Below are 13,470 nucleotides of genomic sequence, written 5' to 3' on the forward strand. Positions count from 1 at the left end.
CTAGTTGACACAGTCAAAGTGAACTTGGATGAAATACATTTGCGCTTGTCTCACTTGGACGCCACTTGGATCGTATCAACCGATTTTAAATCAGTTTGTATTCAGTACACTTTAACTATGTCAACCAAACTTTGATGTTAATATTTATATTTTTTAATCTTGCCGAAAAATAACTCCAGATTTAACACAATAATTGTGTTTACTTCCAAAATCCGCTTCATACATCACTTTAAAACTATGTTTTGCATGCCTGCGTTATTAAAATTGCACTTAGATAACACACTTTTTCCCTTTAATGCACCCAACACTAACAATAACACGTGCACAATTCCCCCTCTTATCGATCACCGTCAAATTAGTGTGTTTGTGTTGTCCGCAGGTGCGGGCTCTGGGTGGTCGGGGGCGGCCAACCACCAGCGCACCCAATCGCTCCCCCTAGCGACGCCAATCGCTACCACTTGCACCGTCGCACCGTTAACCGATAACATCCTCACCAACGCCACCGCTCTAACCAATCACCAGCACTCATCTAAAAGGTTCACCCAGGGAGGACAGAGCAGCGGGAAGTGCAGTACGTATAGAGAACCTACCAACAGAATAACCATGCCACGCCTTATCGGGCTTTGGGTTTGCTTTTACCATAGAGCAAAATAACACCAGTTTGCCACAATATACAGCAAAACATTAAATTTAGAACTCTGGACTCGCGTTTTGCTAACTATGTTAGCATCATCGGCAGATAAAAGTAACTTAAAGCTCACTGCTTTCATAATCTGTTCTGAGTTAAAAAATAGTGTTTTGGTTTATGTAATGAATGTTTAACCAGTGTTATTTTGCTGTTCTAACGGTAAAGTTTTTAAAGTTAATTGTATTTATATAACCAAGAGTAAATAAGGTGATAATACCAAAGGTGGCATGTGTAAATAATCTTTCCGAAGACAGTATTTTAAACTATTTTTAACTACTGTAAATAACAGTATTAAGATTCTCTTAAATAAGGAGCTCTACAAACAAAATTCTTCTTCTTCTGCTTTTACTTATTTAAGATCTAGTCGATCTATTAATTTTAAAGTTGCCTCTGTAGGAGTTCTTGGGAGATGGACTGCCAACTGTCTTACCACCTTTTTGTAGGTCCCCCCCCTGTCTTTTACCCATGGGTTTACCTTCAAGAGCTATGCGTGGTAGCCTGTTTTCTTCCATGCGTTTTACGTGTACGAACCATTGTCTTCCTTTGCCTACCCCATCTCACTACGTCCTGTATTCCACATTGTTGTGTGATATTTGTATTTCTAATTCTGTCTCTTCTAGGCTTCCCCATTATGGTCCTCAGGTTCTTCCTTTCAGCGACTCTTAACATGCTTTTGGTTTTGTTTGTTTCCTCTCGGATTTCTATGGCATATGTCATTATTGATGCAGGTCTTATACATTTTAATTTTGCTGTCTGTTCGCATGAAGGGATTTATCCACCCTATTTGCGCATCCTGGTATGACCGTTCTCATAGTAGTGGAAGTGTGATACTTGTTCAATAATTTTGTTTTCTACTACCAGTTTCCATCTTACCGGCTCTTTAGAGAAAGTTAAGCATTTTTTTTCTGTAGAGATAATCATATTTAATTCTCGGCTTACTTGATAGAATTTATGAAGCTGTCTCTGCATATCGTCCTCTGTCTCCGCGATAATGGCTGAATGGCTGCATCATCAGCTAACCAAACACACCATGCTAACTCCGTTGTGTCCTACTCGATAACCGATATTCATCGAGGTCACCTTTTTAATGCCTTCTTGTTTAATGCCTCCTGGTGTTGGTATGTCTCGTGTTATATTATTCTCTGCTTTCACTTGAGTTGTGTTATCGATATTTAGCTTTCTGATAATTTTCACGATATTATCAGGCACTTTTTTCTTTTTCAATATGTTTATAATGTCAGATAGCCGTAGGTACTTTATAGAATACTTTAGTCAAGTCGATGAAACAGATATAGGCTGGTGTATTAAACTTTATTGCTTTTTATTTGATTTGTTTAATGATAAATATGACGTCTGTAGTTGATCGATTTCGTCTAAAACCTTGTTGTTCGTCCCTATTCGTAATTTGTTTTTCAAGACAAAATTCTTTAAATCGTAAATGATTTCGACCCTTAAAAATTCTCGGCAACTCACTCGGCATTTTTAAAATTTGTATACATATAAAGGAAGACGTGCACTAAATCGACTCGGACCGGTCGACTCGTCTAAGAGGATTTATTTCTATGTATACTAAAACCTGCCTATATTCTTAGTCGAGTCGACCGGTCCGACTCGATTCAGTGCGCGTTTTCCTTAATAATTTGGTCGGGAATTATTATAAAGAAAGAACTCACTGAAAACCTTGTGTTTGTGGGCACTTGCTGAGGCTCGGCAAGATATAAAGGTGGCATAATGCCAATGCTAGGATTTTCTTTTGACAGTTCTGGATATTTCAGAGTACCTTTTACTTGAAAGATGTACACTTTTGATACGCTATAATTATATCTATTATAGGTTAGGTTAGGTTGCTCGGTTTTAGGTTCCTGTTTGATCCCTCACTCGGAGGCCTTGGGCCCATTGCAATACACCTGTATTATTCTACCAAACTTTCCTCTCATTATTTCTTTGCGTTAAAGCACTTCCAGCTCTCATGTCGCTGATGTTGGCTTCTGCTGCGTCCTCTAGTCCCTCCAAAAAACCGTGCCCTAAAGTTCTAAAGCGCAGGTATTCCAGTGCCGGGCAGTGGCACAGTGGTGCTCTATGGTTTCTTCTTCCTATCCGCATTCTCTGCAGTAGTCGTCGTTGGAAATCTTCCATCTCACGAGGTTTACATCCGTGAGGCAGTTTCCAGTTACGACACCTACAATTATGCGTACTAGCTTCTTCTTGTGCTCTAGTAGTTGTTTTGTCTTTTTGCTATCTACCACTAGCCACAGTCTTGGAGCTGTACCGCAGTCCCGACGGTGTTGCCACGTTTCTTGCTGCTTGGCCTTGATGGTAGTTCCTATAGCTTCCTTCAGTGTGTTGATCGTCATAAGTGGTGGGTTATCTGCCACGACCTCTCCCCTAGCGCCCTCTTTGGCGAGTCTTCGCTTCTTGGTTGCCCACTACATTACTATGGCCTGGCATACAGCACAGTGGCCCCGTCTTGACGCAGCCAGGATAGTGCTTCTCGGGAGTCCATCACAGCTTCTTAAAGCGCCCAAGCTGTCAGAGTATATCACGATATCTCTTATTGGTCACAGCGATTTTCTCTCGTATGTAACTGGTCGCTTCCTTTATAGCGTAAACCTCTGCTTGTAGAACATTACAACCATCTGATAGCCTTAAAGATCGTCGGATGTCTAGTTCCTCTGGGAAGATGCCTATACCTGCGTCTCCTGAAGTCACGAAAGCGACTGCTATCTCTTGAGTGTTCATTACTAGGTTGCTTTCCCATTCTTCTCTTGTCGGGATGCAAATCCTTATCTTTTCTCCAAAATCATGTTTGGTGAGAATATAACATGAGCATATATAGCCGTTTTCTGGTCTAGCAAATGTGGACTCGTGCTCACCTAGACGTATTATATAATGTATGACAAAATAGAGCATTCAAATTTATTTCAATTAAAAAGCTTCTTAAAATTTACAAAATTAAATCACCATGGACAAGGAAAAAAGTGTATATCTTTGAAGTATATAAAAGGAACTCTGAATATAAGGCTTACTTAACACAAAACAGCAATATAAATCACGTCTTCACAAGCCATAAGATGTGTCTTATACAGATATACAAGCTATTGAAGTTGTAGTATACAAGCTATTGAATATTCAGTAAAAGCAAGCCTAGAAAGATCACCGAAAGATCTGGTCCGAAGAATCTTACACGTATTGAGTCTTCCAAGTCTTATGATATGATAATGGCGCTTTCTTTTTGAGATTGTAACCATATTTTATGAACTTTGAAAAATGATTTTAATATGAATAAATACAAAAGGCATTAAATAATGTACGATATTGACATTAACAATTAAGTTAACACCAACAAACTAAATCGCAGTTAACAAAAATACGGGATATTATGTTTCATTAGGTCTGCTCCATCATTCATGCAATATAGAATTATTATGTTCCACTTTTGTGTTATAATATTTGTTTATAAATATACGCTTAAAAACAACATTATTTTCTACTGCCAAACAACCGGCACGTGGCATGTAAATACGGTTATTGCGATTTTATTACTTGAAATAACGAGTATTTTCAGAAAAAGTTAATAGAGTATAAAGTCAATTTTTTTATTTAAAGTCGTAAAATACCATTTAATAAACACCATTAATCATAAATATATTTTTATATCTATACATTTATAATTTAGGTGCACATACATACACATAGGGTGGCAATTTGTAAACATTTTTATACATAAATTATTACAGGGAAGATCTCAAATAATGTCGAGGGATTTTTTCAACCCAGCTGTTAGGTTAAAACAAACGCTATCACCCAGCTCTTTATTGTCATATATCTCATAAAATAACCCTTGTGCTTCCCAATTAACTCAGATGCTTTTGGAAAGTGCGTTTATATTGTGCGTATCATCATATCGTGGATAGTAGATAAGTGAATATATGTCTAACTGTTTATTTCTGTTCAGGCTTCAGAGAAAGATGTGACAGCATGCCTTCGAGACCTCGTGCTATCAGCGAGACCAACCATGCTGTGCCAGGATGGGGAAAACCTTACTTGTTACCTCACAGGTACCACTTCAGGGATCCATCTCACAGTCCTCCTACAGGTAGGTTAATTTTAGAGAAAAATTGTGTGTTAGTCGAATTATTTTATTTTTATAATTCAAATTTATGTCTAATTTATATCCTAAAAAATCAACTATTTTTCTTTTTAGTTTTAAAATAATGATCTTAATGGTGTTTGTGGGTGTGTTAGCTAGCTAGGGGTACATACTCGTACATCACAAAATGTTATATCTACGCCAGATCTAGTCGTCCTAAATGATTTGCATTTTGTCTGCATCTTCTTCTTGCGGTGCCGTGTCTGTTCTCCGAATACAGTTTGAATGAATGAAGAAGGGTGACAGAACACACCCTTGTCTTATTCCTCGTTTTATTAGGATATCGTTTGTAGTTCCTTTAGCTAGTCTGTACTTTAGCTAGTTTGTACTCAAGTCATGATTGCAGAAAACCCTGTCTTTTAATTTCCAGAATGCTCTTGAAGCGCTGCTCTTACTGAGGTGAATTTCAGAGTCGATATTAGGCTTTTCCGAAATCAAACTTCCGAGGTAATTGAATACCGCTACATATTCCAATAGTTCTTCTCCGATTTTCAGAGCATTGTTATGATTTTTCGGGGGAGTGCACATGATTTTAGTTTTATCGATGTTCAGTTTAAAGCTCAAAGCATCGTATGCCCAGGTATATGTGTTCAGCATTTCTTGTAATTGCTGTATCCTTTTTGCAACTAGAGCGCAATCATCAGCGTATTGAAGTTCTGTAATGAATTTTGTACGTGTTTTTGTCCTGAGTCTTTTTATGTTTAACAGACCGCCGCGCCGTCGCGTCATATCTCTATCTAATGCCCAAACCTCTCTCCTGCAGTTTGCTATCCACTATAATGGAGAGCGCTGCCTTGAATATGTTAAATAGGAGAGGCTCTAAGACACATCCCTACTTAACTCCTGTATTTGTTAGGAAGGGATTGCTCAGCGATAGTGATCCATGGATCCAAATTTGTTCGGTACTCCGAACTTTTTTTAAGATCGTAAACATAACTCAAAACACAAAAATCATAAAACTAAAGTTTAAAAAAGTTTCTAACTCCAAAAGACCCAAAACCTAGATAATAATTCTAAATCAACCGTTAAATAGTGTTGCAAGTTTTTTGTGCCGTCTTCTTAATGGGCTAAAAAGAAAATAAGATTTTTATATATGTCTGGATTATCTTTGGCATCGACAATACTCTAATAAGCAAACAGTGGTTTCTATGTATATCTTCGAATCATAGACCGTCACTCTTGACTTGTTATGGAGGCTTTTCCATATCGTAAGAAATTTGTTCGGTACTCCGACCTTTTTTTAAAAACGTAAACATAACTCAAAACACAAAAATCATAAAACTAAAGTTTAAAAAGTTTCTAACTCGAAAAAACCTATAGATGATAATTCTAAATCAACCGTTAAATAGTGTTGCAAGTAATTTGTGCCGTCTTCTTAATGGGCTAAAAAGAAAATAAGATTTTTATATATGGCTGGATTATCTTTGGCATCGACAATACTCTAATAAGCAAACAGTGGTTTCTATGTATATCTTCGGATCATATTAAACTGAATATGCTGTACCTTTGTTATTTTTAATATAATATATTACTTATTAGTTGTAAATTTTTACAAAAGTCAATTTAATTTCAGGTAGCCCTATAAGTCCTCCATCAGACTCCACCGGCTCATCGTACAGCCTACCAGACGAGCACGATGGTTTACACGAGATAATAGCAGAAGAGGAATGCCCAGACTCGCCTAGAGCTAATCTCCCAGGAGGCAACTACGTACCAATGAATTTTCAAAGTCCTCCAGAAAACAACTACATGGATATGAACTTGGCGCCACAAGCTAGCGGCAACCAAAACGTTACCTCAAATTCGGCCAGTATGAGCAGCGTTACATCTGGCACACCCAGTACCGATATAAAGTGAGTTAAATTCATTTTTGTTGAGGCTTTAGTTAAGACGTTATGTATAACTAAAGCATTGTCTATGAAACATATGTGTTCTATAAAATGAATAACTATTTCAGGCAATGAATGAAATTTAAATGTTTTATATACTTTACCTAGAAATTTCATGAAATACCTAGGAATATTTCATACAATGCCTGATTGGAATTGTATACAGGGTGGTCCGAACTGTATTCTGGAAACTTCAGCAGCATATTTTGCAGGTAAAAATAAGGAAAAAAGTTTGTATGTCCTAAAATGCTTAATTTCGAAGTTACAGGGTGTAGAAGTTTCATTTTTATTTCGGTTTTTTTCAAATAATTTATGAAATAACGTCAATATTTGGACGAAAATTGGTGTCTGGCAGTTTTTTGGTATGAGAAATTTGATTTTGATGTCAATATGACTCCTACTTGCAGAGGGCGTCTCCTACATATTTTTTAACTGGTTTGAAGAGTAATAATTTTTCGTCCGTACCTGTATAAAACTTATGAAAAAAAAATATACATTTACGACGTTTTTTACGTAAAAAAGGTCTCTTGGTAAAAGTCGCTACGTGTAATGATTCTCGAGATATTTGAAATCAAAATTATCAATACCCTATCATCGCATTGACATAAATTAAACATGTTCACTAAATAGTTATTAGATAAATTTGAAATGTTTTTGTATCAAAAGTTCAACAGAAACTGTATTATCATCATTTTTTCGCAGAAAAGTTTATGATTCATTTAAAAAAATAAAAATTTCCAAAATTTATTATTTCAGTCAAATAAATAACTATCTACTCAACGTGTTTATTTTTTGTCAATATGCCATGTATGGACTATTTCCATTCTAAATATCTGGAGAACGGTTGCTCGTAGCGATTTTTACCAAGAGACATTTTTTACGTAAAAAGTCACTGAAATCTATATTTTTTCATTCGGTAGTTTTATACAGGTACAGACGAAAAGTTATTACTCTTCAAAACAGTTAAAACACATGTAGATGGCGCCCCCTACAAATAAGAGCCATATTGACATTAAAATCAAATTTCTCATGTCAAAAAACTCCAAGACACCAATTTTCATCTAAATATTGACGATACTTCAGAAATTATTCGGTAAAAACCGAAATAAAAATGGAACTTCTACACCCTGTAACTTCGAAACTAAGCATTTTAGGACATACATTTATACGAACTATCTTACTTATTTTTATCTGCAGAATGTGCTGCCGAAGTTTCCGGAATACAATTCGGACCACCCTGTATAATACCTAGGAATTCTATACAATGTAGGATTTCAAACTTTGCCGGTAACATAATATAGGACAAAATTAATTTAAGGTAAAAAATATACAAATAACTTAAATTTGTGTATTCTGGAGTTATTATTGATTTTTATTATTTAATTTCTCTATTTTAGGTTTACAGATTACCCATTGGATAAAGTTCCTTCCTATGTATTTGCCGATGACGACGATGCCCGCCCGTACCGCGCATATTCAGTTGGTTCAAAGCCTCCGGAATCTAATAGCCAGTTGGCCAGTACCCCCGAGAACTCTAGAGTACGAGCGTTCAGCGTCGGTTCCAAAACCAAAAAATACTTCAACAGGGTCCTTCCCCATCACAACCATACACCGGGGGTGAAATCCAGCAGCGCTCCTCTACTTGCTCCGAATTCTCGTACAAATAGCTCCCACGGATCAATCAACAATCCCATGGATGACCTGATGGAAATGGACTTCTCGTCTACCACAACTAGTCGATCTCGAAGTAGCACCAACGCTTCCGGATCTAGCGACGCTAGGTCCTCCTGCAACCACAGAAACAGTAATCATTCTAGTAATCGGTTGATGGGTTTTGTTTTCGATTTCTTAACTGGCGGTGGCGATCAAAACAAGAAGACGGCTACGCCAGAGGGATATATGGACATGAGACCTGGGTCGAGGACTCATTCTGGAAGCGAGACGAGTCCCTACGTCGATATGAACCTAGGGCAAAGAAATTCGGCTTATATGGATATGACTCCGAATAATGTTCCTGTGGTGGGTCACGCTTATGCTGCTTATATGGATATGACTCCGAATAATGTACCTACGGTGGGTCATGCTTATTCACCTTATGTGGATATGAGCGGCAACAATAGTAATACCCCTCACATCGGTAATGGTTTCTCTCCATACATGGATATGAGTGGTAACAATTCCACTAGAGAAAACTACATGGATATGTCAGGGTAAGTTTAATAATAACACTATACAGGGTGTTCCAGAAATAACAACAAGTATTTTTTGGGGTAGTAGATCTGGCCAAATGAAAGAAATTTTCTCTTTACCATTCTTAAAATAAATTAATAATAACTGAGTTATTTAACTTTGAAAATGTAAAAAAATAATGGCATTATTTTGAGAGGCACCGGCAGCAATCGATAATCAGCTGCAAATACCAAGCAATTACCTGGATCTCGGCTTGTTTTACGCCCAGTGTTGACACATCATTAGACATTGACTAGAAAGATTTAAAAACGACTTGGGAAATTCAGATTCAGATAGATAGCAGATCGATGAAATTAGGTTAGAGCGTCGTTTTATCACTTTACCAAAAACCGCAACTCTACACTTATAACAACTCTTCATTTCACTGCGATTCTTGACAGTACTACGCTTAAATGCCCACGTGTATTTAGCATAAAATACATTAATATGCCATCTGAATTCGGATTATTTCTTGAGAATTTAAACTCCTCTGTTTTTCCTTTTTCCGCCTTTTTAAACACCAAAATAGTTTATATTTCAACTTAAGTAATAAAAGTATTTTTAGAGGCTTATCTTACATTCGCCTATTTTTTGTTTTGTCAGAGGTTTACTGTTTTGAGCAAATTCTCAAATGAACTGGATAACTTCAAATTCAAACAGCTGATCTGTTTAAATGTAGGTCAAACGGTGACTATTTACATACCTAATAGAGGGCGCTGATTCAAAAAATTCGAAAAGAAGGTGAAAAAATATTTAAGTTATTCAGTAGTGTTCAGTATCATTGGACTCCTCGGTGGGAGAAGACTATGTGTCTTGATGCAGTGTCGATCTCGGAATATTTATATCATGAATTAATATGCCACCGCACCGGTTCAAAGTTGTGTAAAGAAAGCTTTTAATATGTAGAAATGTATGTAGTGTTGTTTGATATGTAAAAATTAAAATAATATTCTGCGAAAAGTTAAAATATGTGATGCTCAGTTTAATTATTGTTATGTAGATGTGTACCGGGTGGCCAACTAAGAATGGACGCTGGCTCTATCTCAGAAACTACTGATCGTATAACTTTGGAAAAAAAATCTAATAAGTAAATCGACCAAGAGAAATCGCTGGAAATTATTTTGGAAATTCTGGAAAGTTCGAAAAATGCCCACTAGGGGCCGTTTCTCTAATAGCCAATCAGAAAACAGGGTTTTTATCAAAAATATGCAGGTGAATAGGTATTTTAAATATTACTATTGTAATCATCGATAAATTTGAAATTTTTTTGATATAGAGTATTTCGCACTATCTCATAAAATAAAGTGGTGGGGAAGGTAAAACTTGCTTTTATTAAAATAAGGATAACTCTGGTTTAGGTTACGCGATTTAAACAAACTATGGCTCGTTTAAAAGAGCTTTTCTTCCTTAATGATCTCCAGTATAAATTTTGTTTGCACAATTTTTTTCGTGGTAGCTAGAGGGCGCCGTTTGACATCATAACAGATATTGCGCTTTTGCGTAAAAAAATTAAATAGGAGGCTATATTTCTCTTTGCAGAGTTAAATAGAGCACAAAATTTCCAAAATATCAGCGCAAACCGCAACTTTCTATCTGCTCTCTAACCGGGAATATTAAGGGAACAAATCATGTTAGGCTGCCGCTTAGGATTATATGGTCTAAAAATTATAATAGTAGGCTAGGAAACAAAAAGAGGTAAATTGGTTACGGCAAAATATCAAAACGTTTAAGTTCAGTTTTCATGCATCCGAATTTCGGGCGTTTTCTTAAAAAAAAATGACTAAATTTAAACGTGTTTATGTAACATTATCATCAATCCATATAATTTTTACGAATGTCTTGGTTAATTATTACGTAATTAGTTCTCAGATTAAAATGTCCGAAAGTCGGAGAATCAATAATTTTATTAAAATTTCTAGGATTTTTGTGCCGCCATATTGTTTTTAACAGAGAAAACCGCCGAATTTCGTATGGTTGAAAACTAGGGGTTATTCATATAACGTCATTTAGTTATTAATCCAAGTTCGTCCTTGATTTCACTTGTTTTCGTGTTTTACCTGTTGTTTGTGTTATTTATTATTATATTATAAAGTTTATGTCGTTTGGGTCACTTTTCATATAACACCGAAGGTGCGAATCTTAACAATATGCACTACTGCTCCAAATCTGCAAGTAGTTTAGCACCAAAACCGTTGGTCGGTAAATGTTTACGCAGGAATTCTAGGATGGCGAATGATTGGACTTTTTTAATTATCTGAATGAAATGAACAATTCCATAATTTCTAAGAAATGATTTGCAAATTTTGTTAGGGGATCCATCATGATGAAATTGCATTTGTTGCAATTTCATCAGCATAAATGCCGTTGGTGTAGATGAGGCAGTGGTGCCGCTTATTTCGCTATGAATGTGTGGGGCTTCTTGGATACCACTTACTTTAGTAGACAGAGAGGCTGGAGTGGCATATTTCCATGGACAGCTCGGTCATCGGATACAATATGCCTGGGTTTTAATTTATGGGGTCGAATCAAGAACGAAACAAGAATAGATCTATAAATTGGGTTAAATATTAGCCTTTTGGGTTAAAAATGGCGCACTAATAAGCATATTCTACATTACTTTTTTATTTGGGCCCCCCCTAAAATAAATTTCTGTATCCGCCCCTGGTTGGACTATTCTACCAGTTAATATACTTGAACTTATTTTTGGGACACCCTGTATATATATTTTAATACTTACTTAACGAAAATGAATTACATACAAATAGATTACTTGTAGAAGAAAGACGGGGAGGGGAGGGAGCGAAGGGGAAACAGGAAGAGGGAGAACTTGGAATGACTTAAAAATTATACAGGGTGTTTCAAAAAACATGTGCTCCCCCTCGTAGGGAGATTCCTCTCGTAAAAACAACGTTTTTCACATTAACATAGGTCTGATTCTGCTTTATTTCGTAACTACAAGGGGTAAAGTCTTCATCTTTTTTCGATTTATCTTCTTTCAAGTGCTTTACCAATTCGAATGAAATTTTGAGGGTAAAAGTTACTATAAGTGCGATATATTTCATTGCTATGGCGACATATTTACCAGGGACGTACATATTCGTTATCACTGGAATATTTTTTTTAAAAAACGATTCGAATCGCTAAAAAGCACTTGGATAAAAATTATAGAAAATCGAAAAAAATAAGACTTTAACCTGCTGTAGCTACGAAACAAAGCAGAATCGGGTCCATGTTGATATGAAAAACAAATCTTATTTTTACGTGAGGAATCTCCTCACGAGAGATGGCACATGTTTTTTAAAACACTCTGTAGATAATCACAAACTAGTGAAATATTGTATGACCCAGGGTTTTTTACGATTCTTAAAGACTAGATGACTTAAGATGAATATTTTTCTATTGATTTGACATAAGTTAACTGAAATCAGATATTATTATAACTTTTAGTATGGTTTAACGATAGAGGTTCACAAAAATGCGCTATGTATGAAAATAATAAAAATGTTAAATAGAAATTTATTAATTTTTCAGATCTAGTCCAGCCCGCAACAGTCCACGAAATACAATGCCATTAGCGGAATATGCTCGGCTATTTGGAAGGGCCAATTTGCCGGAGAACCATCGCACCAACGACTACGTGGACATGAATCAAACGAGGCGGCGAGCCAATTCGAATTCGTCGTCTTCGCGCGCTGTCTCCTCTCCAGGTTTCTGGAACAACACCGCCGACCACAACGCTGACTACCTTGACATGTCCGGAAGAAATCGTCGGCCCGACAGGACAAGTTCATTCAGCTCCCAGATGTCTTCATCACCCCAATTAGAAACCGCGCCCCAGAGATATCTTGAGGCGGAATCTCAACCCTCCTCTCACAATATCGATGGATACGTCAGGATGATCCCTGGAAATATTCAGCATCATCGACAGAGCAGTTTGGATAGCTGCGTGGACCCGCACGGTGATTATTTGAATATGTCCGGTGCGCACTTGAGTGGTGCGAAGAATGCGGATGCAGGAAAGGGAAGGTCGCAACCGATATCCATTCACACGACGTCGAATAATCAAGGCGTGAAAAACTCAAGTCCTTTGTCCATTACGTCTTTGTTGGGAGGGAAACTGTCGCCTACCAGTACAACGTCAAAGATGCATCTCCCATTAAGTTCGTATTCCAGTCTTCCAAGACAAAAGTCTCCGAGAAAGGCAGCTGTAAGTAATATCATAAATATGAAATGATGACAATTTGAAAAATTGCAATCCGGAATTTCAGGAAGATCTGAAATACTGATACACTGGTTTTTCTAACGAGTATTTGAGAATTTTATATTATTTTTGTCTAACATAAAGTACATTACTAGATTTTAAAAACATTTTTTAAAACACTTTTAAATACCGACATATGAAAAAATCACGCGATCTAAACTTTGCTGAAAACCTTTAAAAGAAAGAGGTGTGTGCTTTAACTAGTGATGGGATCACTCGAGCGAAATTTCGCTCGAGTACTCGATTATTGAAA

The 13,470-nt window shown here is 36.6% G+C and overlaps 1 protein-coding gene across 7 annotated transcripts in view; it reads left to right on the plus strand.

Annotated features, from left to right (window-relative positions):
* LOC115879307 (insulin receptor substrate 1) overlaps nucleotides 1-13,470 on the plus strand; it is a 205,095-nt gene that overhangs the window by 180,131 nt on the left and 11,494 nt on the right. For 4 of the 7 annotated variants that reach the window (XM_030896056.1, XM_030896058.1, XM_030896059.1 and 1 more), the window contains 5 exons: nucleotides 380-571; nucleotides 4,644-4,784; nucleotides 6,412-6,691; nucleotides 8,125-8,937; nucleotides 12,488-13,163. In XM_030896056.1, coding sequence (XP_030751916.1) covers nucleotides 380-571; nucleotides 4,644-4,784; nucleotides 6,412-6,691; nucleotides 8,125-8,937; nucleotides 12,488-13,163 — 2,102 coding nt within the window. The remainder of the gene's footprint in view (nucleotides 1-379; nucleotides 572-4,643; nucleotides 4,785-6,411; nucleotides 6,692-8,124; nucleotides 8,938-12,487; nucleotides 13,164-13,470) is intronic. The other 3 variants (XM_030896060.1, XM_030896061.1, XM_030896062.1) reach the window with 1 other exon arrangement.

The sequence above is a fragment of the Sitophilus oryzae genome, unplaced genomic scaffold (genome assembly GCF_002938485.1).
Source record: "Sitophilus oryzae breed Bouriz unplaced genomic scaffold, Soryzae_2.0 scaffold_1576_pilon_pilon, whole genome shotgun sequence".
NCBI classification, from domain to species: domain Eukaryota; kingdom Metazoa; phylum Arthropoda; class Insecta; order Coleoptera; family Curculionidae; genus Sitophilus; species Sitophilus oryzae.